Source organism: Sminthopsis crassicaudata, chromosome 2, assembly GCF_048593235.1.
Source record: "Sminthopsis crassicaudata isolate SCR6 chromosome 2, ASM4859323v1, whole genome shotgun sequence".
Lineage (NCBI taxonomy): Eukaryota > Metazoa > Chordata > Mammalia > Dasyuromorphia > Dasyuridae > Sminthopsis > Sminthopsis crassicaudata.
Window position 1 is genome coordinate 246,178,746 of NC_133618.1, and position 23,119 is coordinate 246,201,864.

At 35.6% G+C, this 23,119-nt stretch overlaps 1 protein-coding gene across 13 annotated transcripts in view; it reads left to right on the forward strand.

Annotated features, from left to right (window-relative positions):
- Window positions 1-23,119, forward strand: part of PHACTR3 (phosphatase and actin regulator 3) — a 290,706-nt gene that overhangs the window by 156,019 nt on the left and 111,568 nt on the right. For 11 of the 13 annotated variants that reach the window (XM_074288720.1, XM_074288727.1, XM_074288719.1 and 8 more), the window contains exons 2-4: window positions 1,997-2,158; window positions 6,439-6,516; window positions 16,828-17,019. In XM_074288720.1, coding sequence (XP_074144821.1) covers window positions 1,997-2,158; window positions 6,439-6,516; window positions 16,828-17,019 — 432 coding nt within the window. The remainder of the gene's footprint in view (window positions 1-1,996; window positions 2,159-6,438; window positions 6,517-16,827; window positions 17,020-23,119) is intronic. The other 2 variants (XM_074288726.1, XM_074288729.1) reach the window with 1 other exon arrangement.

Sequence of the window (23,119 nt, forward strand, 5' to 3'; positions counted from 1 at the left end):
AGCAAGTCTGTAATCATTTATCCAAGGATTTACTACAACAGCATCAGGCACTGTTCTGCTGCTTTGGTTTTTATGTGATTTTTAATAAGCCATTTCATCTCTTTTTCTGGACCCCAGTTTTCTCTTGAACTCTCAGTAGAAAGAATATAAGCCTCTTGAGAGCAGACACTTCCCATTTTTATTGTATTTTAAATCTCTATTGAAACAAACAAAAAAAGAATCACCTGTGCTCTTAAAGGAAACTTTTAATATTAGTAGTCTATCAATACAAAGTATTATAGAACAGTGAGACATAAGATGTAACAGTCTCTGAATAATCCAAAATGAATATTATACAGATAGCAATAAATAGATACATGGTGAGTGTGAACAGATTGCAATAAAAAAATGAGGAACTTCAAAGAAGTATAGGAATAAAAGATAAAGTCAAGAGCTAGGAAGAGAAAAGAGGCTAGTCTTTTCTCAAAGTTAAGGAATGAAAGATGTACAGCCAGTAATGGCTTGTAATATTAGGGAAAATTGGGGAAATACCCTACCTGTAGTGTTGGCCCTGTGTGCTAAATATACAGGAGGATATGGACAAGAACCTCACAGGTGGGTAAGATAGAAGGGTGGTGACCAATTAAATCAGAAATCTATTTGAATATCCCAAGCTCCTTGCATTTTGCTGAGTACACAGAAGGCATTTAATGATTGTTTGCTAATTAAAAGTGAGGTTTAGACTATATGAAATCAGAGTCCTGTTCACCTCAAATTTCATGATTTTATAATCCTGTGATGAATGTGTGTGTGTGTGGGTGTATGTGTATGTGTGTATGTGGGGGATCATACAAATCAAAAATGGTCTAGGAGTGGAGAAACAAACACATATTCATGATTATAAATAAAATCAAAATCATTTTCAGGAGATATGTATTTAAATGCCATTAGTAGCATAAATAAGAAATGTAACGGGAAGTTAGAGGAGAAAGACATCCTATCTCTCTGGAGTGAAGAAATCAGACTTTACAAAAGATTGTAATTTTAGGCTGCTTTAACTTTAGACATGTTGCTTCACCTTTTTAAAGAGAATTATCTATAAAATGAAAATAATGACACTAATGTTACCACTTGTAATTTTCACTTTGAGGGATACTCCTTTGGCTCTGATCTTGTGTACCTGAAGTGTGTACTTTCTCCAGGATACATTTGTTATGTATTAGAACCTACTATGCAGATAAAGTTGTTTGCAAGCCTTAAAGCAAACTAATCTTGGTATTATTGATGATAGATAAATCAAATTTGTAGTGATGGACAATGGTAGCATTTTCAGGGAAGTGGGAATGATGTGAACAAATTCATGGAGGCTGAACAAAATGAAGAGAATACCCTGACTGGAGAGGAATATGGGGTAGAGAACTGCAAGGGACTTTTGAGGTTACTTAGTACAAACTCTTTCATTTTCCAGATGAGGAAACTGAAGTCCAGAGGCATCAAATACATTTTCTCAAGTTGTTGGAAGCAGAGTTGGCAACTAGATCTCCTACTTCCAAATCCAGTATTCTTTCCACTTTCACACACTCTCTCAGGGTCAAGTTTGGGGAAATAGTTAGAGATAAGCCCGGAAAGATAGGGCTTGTTAATGACAGATGGAACTTAAACCCACCTTCATCCAATCATGCTACATTAAAGGCACCAAAAACCCACTCTCCAGTGCCTCCCACCTTCAAACCCTTGTTTCTTGCTTTTGTTGATTGTGCGGTTTTCATATGGAAAACTAAAGTTAGCACATTATATAAGGCAGATGTTGCCTTGACTGGTGTGTGGTAGGTATAAAAATGGGGCAATTTCTTTGGGGCCCAAGGAAAGGCTTGGACTATTCTTCAGGGAAAAGAGTGACTATTTTTCATGATCCTTAGAGGATTTTGGAAATCTTCAGGGTGAAAGAGTTTCCATATATCTTTCTAAGAAACACTGTTGGCTTGATGAAAACCCTCTTGTGGTTTTTCTCTTCTAGATGAGATGGACCAGTCTCCTGCAGTACGTTCCGAATATCTGGTCTCAGGGATTCGCACTCCCCCAGTGAGGAGGAACAGCAAACTGGCCACCTTAGGCAGGATCTTTAAGCCCTGGAAATGGAGGAAAAAGAAAAATGAAAAACTGAAACAGACTTCATCAGGTAAAACCTACAATAAAGGAAAGACAAACTCTACCACATAGAAGAGTCATAATGAAATAAGGGAATTTGTTCCTGGTAGAGAATCTCACTGAATTTTGGTGAAGAGCATAGTTTAGACAGAGTAAAGGAATTACAGCTCTTCTGTTCTTTCTACTACTTAACTGAGATTCTTAAAGAAGTGAGCCATAATGACAGAAGTAACTCTTGATAATTAAAAGGAAAAGTTAGTCTGTCTTGAAAACAACTCAACTCGAAACTGAACATCACTGACTGCCCCAGCCTTTCATCTTCTAGTGTCTTTTTTGAACCATATCAGTATTAGTTATATTGCATAATTGGTATCTAGGATGCTCATACAAAATTAGACTGAGACCTTGGGCTCAAGCTATGTAAGCTGTCTGCTTTAGGAGATCTTGCCTTGGGATATCCCAAGAATCTGTTTTCTCCAATGCTCTAAAGAACCCAAGAGGGTATAAATTGTCAGGAAATAAAGAGACAAAATCATTTTCATTAAGCTGCTTGAACTCTGTCACTGCCTATTAATTATGCCTCTTACTTTCATTTGCTATCAAATCTGAAAGATGACATAGATGACAGAACCAAGATCAACCCCAAAAAAGATTCTGAAGGGTAGAACAAAGAGGTTAATCTAATTAGATGATATTTAATAGGGATAAATGTAAAGTCCTATAAATTGAGGGTTTTTTTTAATCAGCTATATTACAGGATAGAGTGGCTAGATAGCAGCTTATATTAATAACTGCAAAAAAGTCCATAACAAAACAAAATAAAAACAGTGGAATTTTAGTAGCCCACAATCTCAGTGTGAGCTAACAGTGTACCATCACAGACAAAAATGCTCATTCATTCTTAGGTTACATTATTTTTGTTCAGAATTTGGGGTATAATAATCTTTCTATTCTCTCTCCTGGTAAGACTATCTGGTCTTTTGTATTCAGTTCTGGACATTATATTTTAAGAGGATCTTTAACAAACTGGAATGGACCTATCAGAGGGTTACAGGGATGCTGACTGAAGAGAGCAGGGTATAAATAGAAAGATTGGTTCCATGAAGTGGGGGTGCCTGGCCTGGAGAAGGATAAAAGAAAAGATGAGAGCTGTGTGGGAAAGGTGATCAGTGTGTCTCACATAAAAGAACAATTTATATGTCCTTCCAGGCCACAGCAGTCATTACTAGAACAAATGGATAGACATGGTAGAGAAACAGATTTCAGTTCTGCATTGGAGAAACTTCCTATCTATTTGAGTCATCTAAAAGCAGAATATATGCTTTACAAGATAGTTCCCATCACTCAGGTCTTTAAGCAGAAGTTGTACACTTGCTTATCAGGGACCTACATTGTTGAAAGGTGAGTACAATGCATACCTGAAACTGAATCCTATCTCTAAAGTCCTGTCAAACTCTGTTTCAGGAAGGCAGTATATAATTTTTCAAATTATTTTACTAACCATTAACTCCATTTGATTGTTATAACTCTGTAAAACAGAACAGGGATGATTCCCCTGCCCATTTTATAGATGAAGAAACTGATATTCAAAAAGGATAAATGTCATGATTATATACATGGCTAATAAGTTTCAGAGCTGGGACTCTAGATTTTCTGAGTATGAAACTAGTGTTTACTGTATCATGCTGCCTATCACGCTCTATACTGTCTGTAGTACATTCTTTCTGCTTGTCCCCTTCACACCCTTCTTATCATCACAATTTTTAGCTGCCACAATGTTGAAATAATTGCTTAAGGCCTGCCTGGATGATATTTCATTGTTAAAGCTCTTTGTTGCCCTACTTGTTATGACCTCAGGTTCCTTGATAACAGATGAGTACAGTGGGTCAGCCTGGGATTCCATCTTTGATGGGGATAGATACAAAAGGGTATACTGTGGGAAGACAAGGTTGGCCTTTTTCATGGTGCCCCAAACATCCTAATTTCTCATAGAACATTAAAGGGATAAGAGACCCTAAAGATCTTCTAATCCAGCCCTTTCAACTTACTGATTAGGAAAACAAGGTAAATATCATTAACAATTTACCTAAAGTCATCCAAATTGCCTGTGGATAGAGCTGCTCAAGCCTAGCTTTCCTGACAATCAGATGAACTTTTCCTTTGATTAATACATTTTAGGATTTTATTTCATTGTTTAGAGAAAACAAGGCACTGTAGTGGAGAGACTCTTGGGCTAGGAATTAGAATTAGATTAGAGTCAAAGTTCTGCTTTTTAGACAATATCTCTTTGGGACTCAGTTTCCTCCTTGGTAAAATGAAGGGGTTGAATTAGATCATTTTAAGCTCCTTTTACATTCTAATAATCTTATTGATTTATAGAGCTCTTCTTTCCTAACTCACCCTTTCTAAAACTTATTTATTTTTTAACCTATCCTTCTTTTTGGGACAGTGAGAGCTATGTATTTACTATCCTCCCCTGGGAAGTTCAGTCCAGTAATTCTTTAGTTGTGTCTCACTCTTCAAGACCCCATTTGGGATTTTCTTGGCAAGGAAATGGAAATAATTTGCCAATTTCTTCTCCAGCTCATTTTATAGATGAGGAAACTGAGGCAAATAGTTAAGTGACTTACTTGTCCAGAACAACTACTAAGTGTCTGAGGTTAGATTTGAACTCAAAGAAATGAGTCTTTTTTGCAATCACAATTAATGGTAGCCATTAAACCCAGTGATGGTGTAGCAAGGGGAAGGGGATAAGTAATAATTATGTGCTTACTCTGGTCCTGTGCTAAGCACTTTACAATTATTACCTCATTTGATTTTCACAACTCTGTGAGGTAGGTGTTATTGTGGTCCCCATTTTACAACTGAGAAAACTGAGACAGACAGTGGCTAAGTAATTTATCCAATGTCAGATAGCTAATAAGTGTTTGAGGCCAAAATTGAATTAAAATATTCCTGACTCCAGCTCAGTGCTCTATCTTCTGGATTACTTAGATTCCTGGAGAAAGAAGCTGGTCTCAGAGTTAAAATCACCTAGGCTCCAGGCCTGCCTCTAACATATGTTGTTTGTATGACCCTGGACAATTCACTTATATAACTATTTAAAACCTTATGTTAATATGTATACATATATTGGATTTAACATATCTTTTAACGTATTTAACATGTATTAAACTACCTTCCATCCAGGGGAGTGGAAGAAGGAGGGGAAAATTTGGAAAAGAAGGTTTTGCAAGGGTCAATGCTGAAAAATTAGCCATGCAGATATTTTATAAATAAAAAGCTTTAATAAGTTTAATAAATAAATTTAATAAAATATTAAATGACCTTATGTTATAGCAACCTGAATTGGGAATTCCCATACCAATGAAATCACAGATCCAGTTTCTATTCTAAAGCCATTAAGTCATGTCCTGAGGTAAAAATTAATTTATAGCGCTATTTTCTGAAAGAGGAAATGATGGTGTCTTAATACCAAAGAAAGATAACACTAGGTAATTTTGTGGCAGCCTTTAAATGTCAGCAGGAGAGCAGAATGGGGAAGAAGTTAGGAGAATGGATGGAAGATGAGAGCCAGGAAGACGTGGTCTCCACATGCATAACAGATTTCACTGCTGGATAGAGAGAGGAAGGAACACTGTTCTGAAGGAGAAATGACAAGATTTGGCAACTACCCATGGGTGGGGGAAGCTTTCTTTTGAATTTTATGAATGCTATTAATATATGATTTATTTGTGGAATTTCTGGAGGGAGAAAGCACAAAAGTCTCAGAGCTGAGGATAGACATAAATAGTGTGTTGAAATGTATTTAGAAAATGATAATGCAAACAAAAGAAAAATACATCAGGGTTATAGGGGCAGAAAAAGGTTATGTTCCTTGACTGGTAAATTATTGAAATGTTGGAGCCAGAAAACAGCTTAGAGAAGAGGGATTTCCATAATTTTGCCTTTCAAATAAATCATTGAGTTTATTGTTATTTTAAAAAAAACAACCAAAAAAGTGTTCGGTGGGTGGGAAAGGAGCTTAATATTCTACTCTTTGATAGTTTGTGCTGTATGGACAGTTCTAAAGAGGCTGGTTAATGGGAGAATTCTGGAATTATTGTACATATAAATATTTGAAATTTGTAAAATGTTCTTATTGTTATGGACTCAGAATTAGATATAAGCTTTTAGTCAATCAATTTCCCATGGTTTCTTTTGAGTGAACTCAAGGTTCACCATTCCCTGCTGCTTTCTTTCCAAGGAGCAATCATTAGCAATGAGCTGGCTCTTGACTATTGATCATCTTGGTCTTCTTGTGTTGTACAGTGCTGGAAAAGAAGATCGCCACGAGGCAAGGTCGGGATGAACTCATTAAAAAAGGTCTACTGGAGATGATGGAGCAAGGTAAGCCAATGCCTCAATCACTTTTATGGTAGTCATTCTACCACATGAATTGGAAACTCAAAGTACTCAGGGGTAGAATAGGGAGGATTCACACAGACAAACCAAGGGCCAGAGCAGGATCAATATGTCCTTGGGTGTTTTTGCTCAAAGAACTGGAGCTTTCCAAATAGATAGACTATTCCAAATGAGATTTTAGCATAATACTAGAAACTCTGGAGTTTTCCAGCACATATTTACATTTTCAATGGCAATTGGTTGTTACTTGGCTCTTAAGTATTTTTACCAAGGAATTTTTTGGCTGTCAGGCTATTTGCTTTGGTCCAGATTGTGCTAAAGTTTTGTTTTATTCACTTTAAATTGGTGGCAGAGCTAGAAATTAACTTCATATGTATGTGTATATGTGTTTTTGCTTGTTTGTGTCACATTTACTTCATGGTTCTGAATTGAATCTGTATCCAGAAAAATTTCGTAGACAATTACCATAAACTGTTAAAACTCAAATGAATCTTAGAGATCATTTCATCCCATGTCTTCATTTTGTAGTTGGAGAACCTTAAGAAGATTCATTAGATATCATCTAGTCTAGCATCTTCATTTTACATATGAGGAAACTAAGCCCCAGTGACACCAATCACAGAATTAGTGACAAGATTAAGAATGTTATCCAAAGATAGAGAATGTGAGAACCAAAAACAATCTTAGAGATCATTTAATTTAGAGGTATCAAGACACATGGGCCTATAATACTACCTAATATGACCTGAAGCAGATTAAAATGTAATTGAGAAATATTTAACAAAATAAATAAAAATATAGTGAGACATAAAGTTACATTTTAAAACTGTCATTATTTATTACTGGCACCTTTTATTTGAATTTGACATCACTGATTTAGTTCATCATCCTGCTTTGTTTTATATTTTATGTGAATTTTATATTAATAGCAAAAAACTTAATAATATAATGATAGATCTGTTTTCTCTCTAGAGCAGGAATTCTTAGTTGGGGGTCTGAATTGAGGAAAATTATATCTTTATTTTCACTAACTTTTAAATGAAATTTAACATTTCCTTTAATTTTAATACATTATTCCAAGAAGGGATCTAAATGTTTTACCAGACTACCAAAGGGGTTCATGACACAAAAAAGGTTAAGAACCCATGCTCTAGAGATTATTTTAATGACAGTCATAAGGCTCAAATAAAATGATTTATAAGGTGTGAATTCCACAGCTGAAGACCTTTTCTGCCAGCTCCTATTGAGAGACTCTGAATACTGGTTTGAGGATTATGGAAAAAAATATCACCCTGACATAAGATCAATATGGGGAAAGAACAGAAGGTAGTGTAGACTGTATTGTAATAAAGGTTCTGACCTCTTTCTTGGAAAACAGCATCTTTCCCTTGATAACCATATGGCATAGGGATCTGTGATTGCCCTGAATTTCTAACTCCCCTTTCCATTCTTATAATAGTACGCTAAGTTTTGTTTATTTGGCCTAAAGTATTAGAAATTAAGAGAGTCTGCATATGAAACAAAGTAATCCAGATTTCATGCAGGGATACTAATTTAGTGAGGTTTGCTTTCTGATAAATCCAATTTAGCTGGGCACATTTTTCCCATTATTTCTGTTCTTCAGATCCAGGAAAGGGAAGCAGATTGAGTTGCTATTTTTAGTGCTTCCCTACCTGAAAAAAAAAAAAAGCTTTAGATGCTCTGAGTATGAGCCCTGGATGCCATGAAAAGTCATTCATGAACAGTCATGCACCATGTACCTTATTTAACTCTCCAACAGAGGCATCTCAGAGATGTAGAGGGAGTGCATTTTGCCAAGTTAAAAAGCTGGACTATTTTACTTGTTAATTTTTCAGTCAAGCATCCAAATCCTTATATTTTTAGTTTTGTTTTAAGCAAAAAAAAATAAAGAGAAGGCTCTTTAGTCATCAAATCATGCTAAAAAAAATAACATTTCAGTGAATGAAGTATAAATGGACCAAAAAAAAAAAGATATAGAATCAGTTCCTTTCAGAATAAATGACATATTTAAAAAATTAAAGAGAAAAACTGGCAAAGGGCAATTTGGTTTTTGCCAAACCCTACATCCTTGAAAAATAATTTATGTTTTGGGAATTCAAATGGGAACCTGATCATAAATACTGAAATGCTACTGGTATAACAGGACTAGGCAGGTTGAATCTCCAGCACCTTGGAATTTAGTCTTCATACCTTTTGCTTTACATATCTACAAGCTTTTTTCAGACCTAAAAAAAAAACAGTTAGTGAATAATAATGTTTTATATCTGTGTAGTACTTTTATTATTCTGGAACATGTCGAAAGCAGTTATTTTTTTTCCTCTCATCAAATCTTTGAAATATAAAAAGAATATATAATTGCTACTATTTTACAAGTAAAGAAACTTAAGAATATGAGAGATCAAGTAGTCCAAGATCACAGAGTTAGAATTTGATCACAAATTTGATCACAAATCTTCTGAATCCAGTTAATTGCTTAAGATTGCAAAAGAAATTTTGTGACAGAACTGGACTAAGATTCATTTTCCAAAATTTAGAATGACTTAAAAGGTGGCAAGTTCTCACTCCTGGAAGTCTTCAAGAAAAGGCTGGATGACCCCTTGTGAAGTATTAGAGAATGTTGTTATTCTAGTATGGCTTAAAATAGTATGGCTATAAACTGGGGCAGCTGGGTGGCTCTGAGGATGAAGTACCAGCTCTTGCAGTCAAGAGAACCTGAGTTCAAATCCAGTCTCAAACACTTACCTATGTGATCTTGGGCAAGTCACTTAACCCCACTTGCCTCAACCTCCCCCCTTTCCCCCCAAACACACACACACACACACACACACACACACACACACACACACACACACACACTCTCCACCTATAAGCTTCTTTGCAATCCTGAGATATACTATAAGGCATGTATTCTTGTCTGAAACAAAAAAGAGAATTCTTTCAATAGATGATATGTGGTGGTAAGTGAGGGAAAGAGGGATGTATATTCCAGCCATGGTATAGTAATTGGTTTGTGCAAAGACACAAAGGCAAGAGAGAAGTTGAACTATAGTGTGTCTGTGAAAGGAAATACCATGAATTATGATTAGAATGCAAAGTCAGAGCCAGTTCATGGAAGGCCTTGAACAACAAGCTTAAGAATTTATGCTTTGGACGATAGACAGTAGGGAACCACTGAAGTATTTTTGATAAGGGATATGACGTGATTAAAACTGTGCATTAGAAAAATGGAGAAGAGGTTGGAAGGCAAAAACTAGCTGTTAGGACACTGAAATAATGAACATCTGACCTCGAAGGATGTCAATTGGAGTGGGAATGGTTAAAGATTTCCCTTGAGACCTGTTTTATATATTTAATTTGCCTTTCTTCATAGAGAACACAAAGCAAAGATGTAAATCAGCTATAAATATTAAGTGTGCATTTAAAATTTGCAAAATGTCAGCCAAAAAGCATTTCTTTTTTTCTTTTTTTTTAAATTATATTTTATTTTCTCTTAATTACATGGTAGTTGTTTTTTTATTTTTATTTTTATTTATTTATTTATTTTAAGTTTTGAGTTCTAAATTCCATTCTTCCCTCTCTTCCTCCCCTACTTTTTCCCCAGGATAGTAAACAATCAAAAATAGGTTTTATATATATTCAGTCATGTAAAAACATTTCCATATTAGTAATTTTGTATAAGAAAACTCAAATAAAAGTAAAGAAAGTGAAAAATAGTATGCTTCAGCCTATATTCAGATAATATCAGTTCTTTCTCTGGAAGTCCATAGTATGCTTCATCATTAATTCTTTGGGGATTGTCTTCAACTAGCAATTATTTCTAAGAAGTACAGTTCCTACCCTTAAGGAGCTTACATTTTAATGGAACACCAAAAAATGTTTGCTGATGGGAGGAGAGAGAGAAGGTGCTGGTCTTGGGGCAAGGAGGGAAAATCTTATGAAGATGAGTCAACAGTTTAAACTGGAGACATTTTTGACCCAGGCTGGCTCACTACTTAAATTGGATCCTCTGAGAGGAGTCAACCAAGCTGGAGAGGGTCAGGGACAGACAATAATTCCAATGTGAGCAGTCCAGGAGTGGACTAAGCTTTCAGAATGAAGAGGCATTTATGGTATGGGAGAGAGAGTCCAATGGAAATGAAGTATTACAGCCTGGAAAAAGAAATTTTACATGCCTTAATTCATTCAATCCTCACAGAACTTCTTGAATCCACAGAAACCTTGAGGTTCTGCAAGTTCAAAATACAAAAGTTTTCCATATTAATTAAATAAACTTTTGGATTAGCTTGTGAACATTAATCATTCTCTCCCCCAGTTCCTTGAAAGTACATTGTATTTTGCTTTCTGATCAAGTTTCATAGGTAAAAGAGATTTCAGTGTTTATATCCATAGAAATGCTAATTACACAGAACCACAGAACATTGGAACTAGGTGGGACTTGAATTGTTCATCCATTTTAACCTTCCCATTTTATAGTTAAGGAAACTGAGGCTAAAGGAGGTTGCATGAATATCACCCAATGTTGGCTAGGCAATAAGTGGTAGAGGCTGAACTAGAATTGTGGACTCCTGATTTCTAGACTAAAACTCTTCTTGTTCTATGTTATGGGTCTCCAGGTGACATCTTCCTTTTTCAACACAGGATATCTAAAATTTTATTGTGTGTATGCTAGGTGCAGTTTCCTTCAAGTGTTACCTCCTATATGAAGTACTTCACGGGGTTCTCTCCCAATCATATCTTTGTATTTACCTGGTGTATAGTTTACTCAGTCAGTGTATTTACAAGAATAAAATATGAATACTGAATATACAATGCACACCTTGTTTACCCCTATCTAGGGGATGCTCAGTGGCTCAGTGGATAGAGTCAGGAAGACGTGGGTTCAAATGTGATCTCAGACATTTAATAGTTCCATGAGCCTGGGCAAGTCAGCTAATTTCTGTTTCAGTTTCATCATCTGTAAAATAGAAATAATAATAATACTTATTTTCCAGGATTGTTGTAAGGATGAAATAAGATGCTCTGCAAACTGGAAAGGCTGTTGTGATAGTAATAATGCCAAGAGATGGAGAACCAAGGAAAGGGGAATTTAAAAAGAGCAGGATGATTGGATTGTCTTTAAGAACTAGTTGGAGGGCAGAGAAAGGCTTTTTCATCTTAAAGCCATTTTAGTAAAAATAAACAGTGAGTAATCTTCAGTCAAGAACTAGGCAGGAGAGAATGTCCTTTTAAAAGGGACCCTTGGATGTGGAGGGTCCCTTGTTTGAGGCTGTAAACTATAAAACTATCAAGGAGATTTACAAGACTGCACTGGTGTCTAGACAGAGGCCATGAGTAATGGTCAACTGAAGGCTAATATAATATGCTTCATGTGATTTGCTTCTAGCTAGAAGAGGTTCTTGGCCCCCTAGGGATTATTCTGTGCCTTTATTAACATATGTATTTTATCAACTGCTGCTTAAAACAACAGCATCAACAGCAATGTTAATCCTTTCTAAAACCGGATTAGAAATGGTTTGTAACATCTCTTAATCCCTTTGGGTTAAATTTGTTCCTTTTTTCCTTCAGAGAACAAAAAAGTAGGGAACCTTTATTCCAGTCATTAAAATGGCATGATTGTTCAATCTTTAACCTCTTCCTTGATCCCAGGTTGGAAATGACCTTCCCACTCAGATCTCACATAGCAATGTAGGCATTTATCATGTAATAAGTGTGTTATAATGATCCATGTATAGAATTTATCCTACTAGATTGTGAATTCCATGAAGCATGGATTGTGTCTTATATTATTAGTTCAATTATTTGATTCAGGTTCTTAACCTGAGGTCTGTGAGTTAATTTTTTAAAAATATTTTGACAGCTATATTTCAACATAATTGTTTTGCTTTGCAATCCTGTTTTATTTAGGCATTTAAAAATTTCATTCTGAGAAGTTCACCAGATTGTCAAAGGGATCTATGACAGAAAAAAATTAAGAATCCCTTCCTTAGTGCCTAACCTAATTCTCTAGAGGCATATACATGGTAGGAAACATAATCTTTCTTGAATGAAGGAATGAGTGATTGAACTCTTCTCCCTGCCCCCTTCCCGACCCCAGCTTCTCTTAGCAACTCAACTCATGTATATTCCCAATAATTATTAACTGAATACTTACTATATTGCCAGGCTATGTGAAAAATACAAAGAAAAATGAGAGAATTCTTACCCTCAAGAAGTTTACAATATAGATAAAGAAGGAAAGATAAAATACGTGCAAAGATAACTCTATTTCAAGGGTTAATATTATAATTTCTGGAGAGATGTTTAAAATGTTATGGGAATTAAGAGATTGTTTCTGATTAGGGAGTTTCATAAGGCTTCATAGAGGAGATGACTTGATCTATGATGTTAGGATTCAGAGATGTAAAAGAGAAGGTCATTCCAAGTAATAGCTTGAGCAAAGGCACAGAAATAGAGAGTGTTCGGGGAATGGCAAGTGATTCATTTTAGTTGCAGTGTAATTAGGAAGAGTGAATAATATGATTAAAAAGTTAGACAAGTGGGTTAGACCTAGATCAGGAAGGTTTTTGGATGTCTTAATAGGGCACTATTGAAGTATTTTGATTAGGTATGGAACTGGATCAAAGCTATCCAATAGGAGGTTAGCGTGTTGAGGAAATAAAGGGGAGAGGGATCAGAATAAGGAGAAAGCCATTAATGATACTCCTGACAGGAGGTAATGAGGGTCCTACTTATAGTGGTGATAGACAGCAATGAATTAAGGGGGCATAGAAAGGAAATTAAAGTCCATGGAGAGGATTTGAGCTGATGTGACTGGGAGAATGAATTTGTTTTAAGATGGATTGAAATACTTGAGTATCCAGACAGACCAAAATTTAGCTGGAATTTGGAGATTGAAGATTAGAAAGACAGAGCAAATAATCTAGATTTAGGATTTGTTCAATTGAAGTTTTTGTCTGAAACTATAACACTAGATGAGATGGATAAAAAACGAAAATGTATAAAGAGTGAAGATAATAGAACAGAGTTTACTTTATAACTATGTGTATTTCTGTTGCAGTACTGACTTTGGAGAAAAGTGACTTGTGAATGTTTTTACTTTGTAGGACTTTTTGGATACATTTTGTTTCACTTACTTCCATTACCCACAATCCGGACAGAGCAAATTTATACTTAGTTTTAAGTAGATATTTAAAAGGTTAGATCAAACGTTCTCTCCTTGAGCTAGCATACTCCCAGAGACAATTGTGAATATTTGGTAATTAATTATGCTATCCCATTGAAGCATTCCCAAAGTATTAGAACAAATTTGTGGAATGGAGAAAGAATAATCTTATTATACTAAAAATTATATTACTATATTAATTTTTCTTTATGAAAAATTAATCCCTTCAGTTGATCTCATTTATCATGTGTATAGGCATAATAAACTCTAGAATTCATTTTTTCATATTAAATAAGTGATATGGGATGATTTTTGAAAGCCAAGGTGTATTAGAGACTGAAAAAGGTTGAAAATACCTCACTGATCAGGTGATTTTTTTTTTTTAATCTATACTTAGACTAGGAAGGGAAAAAAAGAAAGAATTATCATTTCCCATTTCCCTCTTCTTATTGTCCTCTCCTTCCTTGAATCATTGCTTTCTGCTTGTAAAGGTATTTGTGGACATAGAGGGTCTTCCCTCTATGGTCATAAAGATAGCTTGTGAATTTCTCAGTGTCATAAGCTGCTCAGAGAATGACAGAGGTGACTTTTCTCTATCTTTTAGCAGAAATGGATTTTAAAATTCTCCTAAATGATTGAACTAATTTAACATTTTGTAATTAGATTTTTAAAATTTATTGTCATGATAGCATGTCTAGTGCTATCTCTCCCCCCACCCTCCTACCCTGCCCCTGAGAATTAGATCAAAAATCCTCTTTCTGCTTCATGGAAATGTTGGTCTCTATGAGTTCCTGCTCCCCTTGTAATGTAAAGTATAGGCTATTCCATTCTGTAGTGCCAGGGAGGAAAAAGGCATCAGATACACAATGGGAACAGCTGCTCATGTGCCCCTGATCATGAGCAGACCAAACAGAATGTGGAGATGGAGCTGTGAAAAAAAGCTCCGCCCCATGCCTGGGCTGTATCTTAGCAACTGTGTTCCTGCAGGGGCCAATTGTAAGAATGGTAACTTTTCTCTGAACGAGATTCCAAGCCAGAATAGTGAGCTTGGACTATTTAAAAAAAAAAAAAAAAAAAAAGCCTGCATGCTCTGCAAGAGAGCCAAAGCGTGTACATGTGTCTGTGATTAATCTTACATCATAAGCATGTTGGAGCCTTGATCAGCGCTGCAGATCCAGGCTGCTAAGCACATGGGCTATAATCTAATGCTGCCTTTGAGCTTTCTGGCAGCTCTGAGCACCTGCAGGAGGAGAAAAGGCCTTAATTTTGTGCTCCTTGGACCCAATAAGCCTCCTGCAAATGACTCAGGTACAATCTGTCTCAACGCAGGAGCTGATTTGTTTTCAGAAGCCCCCTCTTTTAGAAAATGGGAAGAAACAAGAAAATGCTTTCTAGGTCTCTGAGTCCCCTCAAGCTATTATTAACCCAGGAGTACTCACTTGTAACTAGGAAATGGAGAAAGAAAACCAATGGTGAGAATCCCTTTAGTATTAGGAGTGACAGGATTTGAGGGGAGACACTTGAGCAGAGGGTCTTTTTGGTGTCATTGACTCTTGGGATAATTTGGTGAGCCTGATGAACTTCTTTTCAGAATCATGTTTTAAAAGGCATGAAATAAAATGCATACAATTACAAATTCAATAATATTAGAATAGTTGTCAAAATATGTATAAATATATAACAATATTATGATTATGACAGCTGACATTTATACATAATTTACTATGTGCCATATATTGTTCTTTATAATTATCTCATTTGATTTTTTACAATAATCCTGGGAAGTAGGTGCCATTATTATCCCCATTTTACAAATGAGAAAATTGAGGCAAACAGGGATTAAGTGATTTACCCAGCTAGTACATGTCTGTCACTGTTTTTGAGCTCAGGTCTTCCTGACTATAGTAAATATATATATAATATTTATATAGTTATATTCACAATTACATATTTGTTATTATGTATATTGTGAGAACGTGTGCCTATATAAAATGTATGTGCATATACATATATGCATATATACATATATGTATATGTGCATGTGCATTCATATGTATTTGTGTTACATTGCACAGCTAGATATCTGGGTGGATAGAAAATTTTGAGTCAGGAAGACCAGAGTCCAAACATATACATACCTATGTACAGGCACATATATATATATATATATATATATATATATATATATATATATATATATATATATATATATATATGTATATATATATACACATATGTATGTGTGTGTCTATATGTGTATATTTGGCTTTATGTGTGTATCTATCTATATGTTGTGTGTGTGTGTGTGTGTGTGTAAATTTCACAGACAGGTTAAAAAATCTTATTCTAGGGGTTAAACCTGGAAAGAAGTGTGTTGGGGGAAGAGTGAGAAGGCAAAGAGGTATAATAGGATTAGAGGTCAGAGAACATGGATGACTAATTCCACATTTAACAGATACTCTGCAAGCATCTGGAACGTGTAATGTCAAGAGGCAGCGTTGGAGGCCTTAGTTAGACTTTTTGGAGTTAGGAGGAAATGGGTTCAAGTCACTCCCTTAACATACTGACTACGACACATTCTTAACCATTCAGTGTCCTAGGCATCTCTAATACCTGTTGCTGCTACCTATATCTTAAGTAAAAGTATAATAAGGGAAAGGGGATCTGTATTTCCTCACTTCCATTTTGTAGATAAAAGATATTCCATTTTATTTTTGAATCAGAGAACTAATCCAATGGGGGAAAATGGAAACAGCAGAATGTGAAATTAATTGGGAGGGAGAAGATTTGCTGATCTACATCAGCAGAGAAAGTTTTCTCACTGAAAGTTTCCTACCTCAAAAAATCACAAATTCAAATCCCCTTCTACAAAGAGTTCTACCAAAAAAGGAGAGCATCAGATTTGTCCCTAAAATTTCTGGCCTTGTTGTAGTGGGCTTGAGGTAAGTAAGGTGAGTTATTGATTACTGAGAAAGGGCAGGAGAGTTGAGTCAAGAGTGGTCAAGCTGATTAGCAGGTTCTTGGTAGAGAAATGTCCTCGTGTTGTAGAATTTGAAGGCGTCTGTAATTTAATTCTGATAATTTAATTCAGATTAAATGGCATGATGTTTTAGATGCTGAAGCCAAAGCATGCAGTGCTGATGCTGGCACTAGAGCAACGCAGAGTGATCCTTCAACCCCCAAATGCCAGGCCTTTACCTCAGAAGAGATGCAGCAAGAAAGCTCCATAGCTGAAGCAGCAGCTGCCACAGATCAGACCTCACTTGACAAGGAGCTGCACTCAGAGGAACAGAAAGAAGATGCAGGTATTTGGATGTACCTCTTACAGGGTCTTCTTGCACCAGCCCTCCATGCCCCAAGGCTAGGATTCACTACCAAGACTGAAAGCACTGCTTGCTGAACTCCAGAGGAGAAGGGGGAAGGGGGATGGGTTGGACCAGGTGTCTTTATGGAGACCATTATATCACGTGTCTCAGCACAAATGAACGTAGGACTAGCCCTCAGCAAAACTTTCTTTGGTCTATAGTAATCTTTTCTTTCCTTTCATCTATTCTATGTCTTGTTACCACAGGAACTTGCTTTAAAAAATTAATTGATAGCAATTCACAAGGTTACCTGTACCAGGGGTATTTGCATTCTCATATGGAACTCTTGAAAACCCAAAGGAATTAATAATTGCAGGCACTGCCTTGTGAGGATAAGGGAACTATTTTAGGAGGATGGGTGTATTGTTAGTAGCTCCTGAATCACCTAGTTTCCTTATAAAACCAACTCCAAGAAGGTTTTTTCTTTGCTTAAGGAGAAAATTAACTATTGTCACTCCACATGACAGTGACTACTTCTACTGGTGCTAGTATTACTATGATTACTACTTATACTAATGCTGCTACTATTAATGATAATCATCATAATAGTGGCAATTTTAAAAAAAGTTAAAGTTGGGAAAACACTTTATATGCATTATCTCATTTGAGTTTTACAATAATCCAGGCAGTGAACTATGAACCACTATTGTTATAACCCATTTAACACAGGTAGGTGATTCAAAAGGAAAGAGGGGAGATCTTTGAATCAGGAAGATTTGAGTTTAGTTTTACTTTACATTTCTTAGTTGTGTGAGCTTAAGTAAATTATTTAACCTCTCTCATTTGGAAAATGGTGGTAATAATAGCAATGTCATATAGTTGTGGAGAGGATCATTTGAAAAAAAATTCCAAAGTATTTTATAAACAAAGTTATATACAAATGGTAGCTATTATTATTGCTTTATTAATGAATAAAACTGAAATTCACATTAATAAAGCAATTTGCTCATGGTTCCACAGCTAATAAGTGTTAGAGGCTTAAAATAAAGCTAGGTCTTTTTGACTCTAAGTTTATCTCCCATCCTATTATCTGGAATATCTAGTAGTAGTAGACAGAGCAAATGATGACTAAATATTCTGTTGTCAAATCCTCTGAACAAGTATTCTATGTCAGCTATTGGGAAGCCTGAATATGAGTGTACATTGAACTTTATGGGCATTGATGATGCAGGTCCCCTACAATAGATAAATAGATAGAAATCTTTGTCGCTACTTCTTCCTGCTCATTTTAAGATCAAACATTCAATAGCCTAGGGACAAACATATATAGGAATGGCTGGTAAAAACAAATTGGACAAAAGAACTTAAATTTCAAGATACAAAGAAGGGGAGAAAAATGGAAACATTTACCTAGTTGTGGTCCTCCCTACAGTTTCTTGGAGTCACAGATGAGAGGTAGATGTGTCAGGTAAATATCAAAGGTAGAAAGCAGCCCTGAAAAAGATACCATTCCTCAAGCCATTTTTTCACTAACACAAAGGAGAAGGGGAAAAAAAATCACCTACATATATACATATATATATATATATATATATATATATATATATACATATATACACACACACACACATCTCTACAAAATCTTTACCTACAATCTTGATGTTATTAACCAAATCCTCCTGTTTCCAACCCTGCCTTCCTCCCTTTTTTGCTCTAATTCTAATTAGGGCTCTTTCACCTCCATCATATCTTCCTGAGGGTCTGTGCTAATCCAGATTTCCCTAGACTATACTTAAACATCCACCACCCATTTTTAAAACTCAATTATTTGTGCAATTTTACATGAGAGTATTATGATAATCTCACTGTTGAAATTTCTGACTTTGTTGTTTTTAAAATTTTAAATATAAAACTTTTAAAGATCTATATTTCCACATTTGGAAGGGACTGGCAAGACTATCAGTTCAACCCTTAATCCAAAGCAGGGTTTCTCTTTGTAATATTTCGAACAAACAGACATCTAATTTAAAAAAAAATGAGGCAAGAAAATCATTTTTTCCTGGAACAGCTTCTTTCAAGACAGTGACCATGAGTTTTGTTTTGTTTTGTTTTTCTTTCTTTGTGAAGCTTAACAGTGCTTGGCACATAGGAAACACTTAACAAATTCTTGTTAATGACTGATGGTCTTAATTTTTTAGGAAGTTTTTCCTTACAGTTAAATAGTCTGCCAATTTTGTGGTTGAACCTTGAAATCCTATCAACCTTATAAAATAAGCTGGCTGAAAATATAGTAGTTGTTAATGGAGTCCTAGTAGAAATTTGGCTCATAAAAGTTCATTTTTTAGTGCTCCTAGAATTAAGAAATGAAATATTTTCTTTAATCAAAAATTATTTTACACTTCAATTTTATAACAGTTTCAAATTCATCATTCATTCAGTAAGCCTTTTTCTGAGTAATGAAGCCTTCCTGCTTTTCTTTGGGCAGAGATTTCTTTGAGTTTCTTTCTTAATTTTTTTTTAGGTTTTGCTGTTGTTGTTGTTGTTGCTGTTTGTTTGTTTTTTAAATGGGAGTTTGTAGGTTCTTTTCTTTCCCTTCTTGGAAATCTGTTCTCTTTTTCTGAAGAGTTGTTTGCTAGTGATATTTTGGTCAGTTTCTAGTGACATTTCAGAATGCTTAAAAGATATGTGCCCTGTCAACCCACATCCCACCCATTTTCAATATGCAAATCACAATGCAAAAGGTTTTCCATTCCATCTTTTATGATGCCACTTGCATCTCTAATCATAGTCCATTCTACAGGATTATTTTAAACAACTTCATTTTTATGTTTCTTCAGATGCCAACCTATTCCAAATGCTAATCCTCTTTGATAATTTTTTAAATCAAAATTTCTTTTGCAATTTTTTCTGCTTATTTTATTTTGAGAAATGTTCTTTTGCCTTTCAACACCTTATCCTAATCCCAGTTACCCTCAAGAAGCTTAGCATGAAATGGGAGAAACAATAAGAAAACAAAATATGTACAATGAGCTATATAAAGGATAAATAGGAAGTAATTAACAGAAGTGAGGCATTAGAATTAAGAAGGGGCAGGGAAGGCTTCCTATAGAAGATGGGGATTTTAATTGGAATTTAATGGAAATCAGGAAAGTCAGTAGAAGAGAATGAGGAGGAAAAACATGAGGCATGAGGAACAGTCTTGTTCCACGAGAGATGGAGTATTTTGTATGTGGAACAAGAAGGGAGCTGATGTTACCAGACTAAAGAATGGTGGGGAATAAGGTATAAGAAGACTAGAGAGGTAGGAGGGATTATGCAGGGTCTTGAATGCAAAAAAAAGTAGATTTTCTAGTTGATCCTGAAGGAGGATAAGGAGCCACTAGAGTTTATTTCATCCGGAAGGGAGTGAAATGATTGGACCTGTGCTTTAGGAAAATCACTTTGAAGACTGAATGGAGATTGAATTAGAGAATGGGGAAAAGATTTGAGGAGGCAGATCCACCAGCAAGTTATTACAATAATTCAGGTATGAAGTAATGAGAGACTGAAGCAGACTGATGACTGCATCAGAAGATAAAAGGAAACGTAATTCTAGAGACAAGTGGAGTGATACAGGGGACAGAATGGAATGAAATCACTTGAAAAGGTAAAGAGGTTAGCCTTGATAAGAAAAAAGATTACCTCATCATTTGAGATAGAGGTAAATGAAGAAATAGTAGCAAAAGACATGTGAATGATATGACATGAAGGAAAGGGGAGAAGAGAGTGGTAATAGTAAATGGCCTCATTTTTTCCTGAAAAATGTGAAGCAGGGTACTCAGCTGAAAAAGGTGGATGAAGGGAGAACCATGGAAGGCTGTGCTTGGAAGAAACGGTTTGGAGGAGCCCCTGTGATGAATAGGACAATGAGTTGATAAGGCATGCATTTAAGGATTTCCTGGAAAAAGTGAGGGCTTGGCTGAGGTTGTGTAATATAGATTTTTATGGTCCCCAGTCAGAGGAGTTGTATGATTTTCTCCACTTTCACTCATCAGACGTATATAGTCACAAAGGCAATACTGGGAGAGATCCCAGACCAAGGATTCGTAGTGTATAATCAACAGAAAACATGATGAGAAAAATCATGAGCCATGCACCAAACTCCATTGAAGGAGAGTTACTTGGGGGTTTGTAGACAACAGTTATTGTGGTTTTGATTGGATGGCAAAGACAAATAGCATGAACCTCAGAGCAGGAAAAGTTATTTATTGTGTGATGGAGGGAGAAAACCTGGAATTGACAATGGTGGCAAAGAGTATTTAAACTCCCCCACCTTAATAAGTGAATTAAGTTAAGGTAAAACCAGTGCAGGAATGGGAGGGTGACTAGCAAAGCTGTGTTATCGGAGAGGAACCAGGTTCTGCTCCTAGCTAGAAGCCAGAAGGAAGGGAAAAGGAAAAGATTTAGAATGAAGGGAAGTTTTTTTTTTTTTTTTCCTAAGAGATAGACATTCCAGAGGGCACAGTGGAAGGGAAGGGTAGTGTTTGGTTGGAACTTTGGAGGAGGAGGATTGAAGACATTGGGAGGGAAGAATTGAATGGTAAATAGGGTTTAAATGATGATTTATAGGGATTCAGAAATCAAAGAGGATCAGAAAGAGACTGACATTTCCATTATCCTAAAATCTACACTATGTAATTGAAAACTGTAAAGCTGATATTTTCTTTCTTAGACTTATTTTATCTGGATATGAAATTACCTATAGGGAATAATTTCTACCTTGGTTTTTAAGTAATTTAATCATGAGTCTTATAAAAGTGAAGATTGATAAGATTACTAAGATTTTGTCATTGTGAACTCTGGAAGAAAGGCACATTAGTATAACATAGTACAAAAGTGCAGGAGCTGGAGCCAGAGAGCCTAGATTCAAACCTGCCTCAATCACTTATTCTCAGTGTTTTTGGAGTCATCACTCTGAACTTCAATTTTTCCATTCATAAAATAAGAGGAAAGAAATGGGTCTTTACAATTTCTTCCAACTCAAAATTTATGATTGTATTCTAAAAATTGTAAAAATTAAAGTAGTTACTGTCTAATTCTTAGAGTTGTTTTTTTTTTTCTTCTTCTTTGTGTTGAGAGCATGGTACTAAGGATGTAAGTGAAGATAACAATACAAGTCTTTCACCTCCTGATTCATCAGATTATTATTTTTTTTATTTCCAGACTATCTTATTATTATAATCTTAAACATTTTTGTTATGCTTCCTTCCCCCTGGATTGTTGGCATTCTTTCCTTTCTTAAATTGTCCTAAAGTAACTTCTTTCTAAAATTCCTCCCCCTTACTTTTCACTCACTACTTTGTATTATGTTTATCCATGTATGCCCTCAACAATCAATTGGATGATCCTTGAGTTCAAAACTTTAAAACTTTGTATATCTATCAGGCTTTAGTTAAGTTCTTTACCCATAATAGCATAGAGAGGCAGTCAGGGCATGTGCTAGATAGCACCCCTGGAATCTGGAAGAACTGTACTCAAATTCAGCATGAGGCACTTACAGCTATGTGCTCCTAGGACAATCATTTAACTTGTTTGCCTCAGTTTTCTCGTCTCTAAAATGAGGATAATTATAGTACCTACCTGACAAAGAATTGAAAATTGAAGGAATACCCATAAATTGGGGAATGACTGAACAAGTTGTCATATATGAATGTAATGGAGTCCTCCTGTGCTCTAATAAATGATGAGCAAGTGGATTTCAGAAGAACTTAAAAGACTAACATGAACCAGTTCTGAATGAAGTGGGCAGAACCAGGAGATCATTGTACACAATAACAGCAACATTGTGTGGAACTCAACTATAATGGATTTAGCTCTTCTCAGCCACACAATGGATCCAAGCCAATTCCCAAAGACTTAGGATGGAAAATGCTATCCATATCCAGAGAAAGGACTATGGAGTTTGAATACAAATCGAAACATACTATTTTCATTTTTGGTGACATTTTCCATTTGTTATGTTCCTTCTTTCACAACATGACTAACATGGGAATATGTTTACATGGTTAAAGCAATCTGATATTGCTTGCCTTCTTGGGGAGTAAGGATGGAGAAGAGGAAG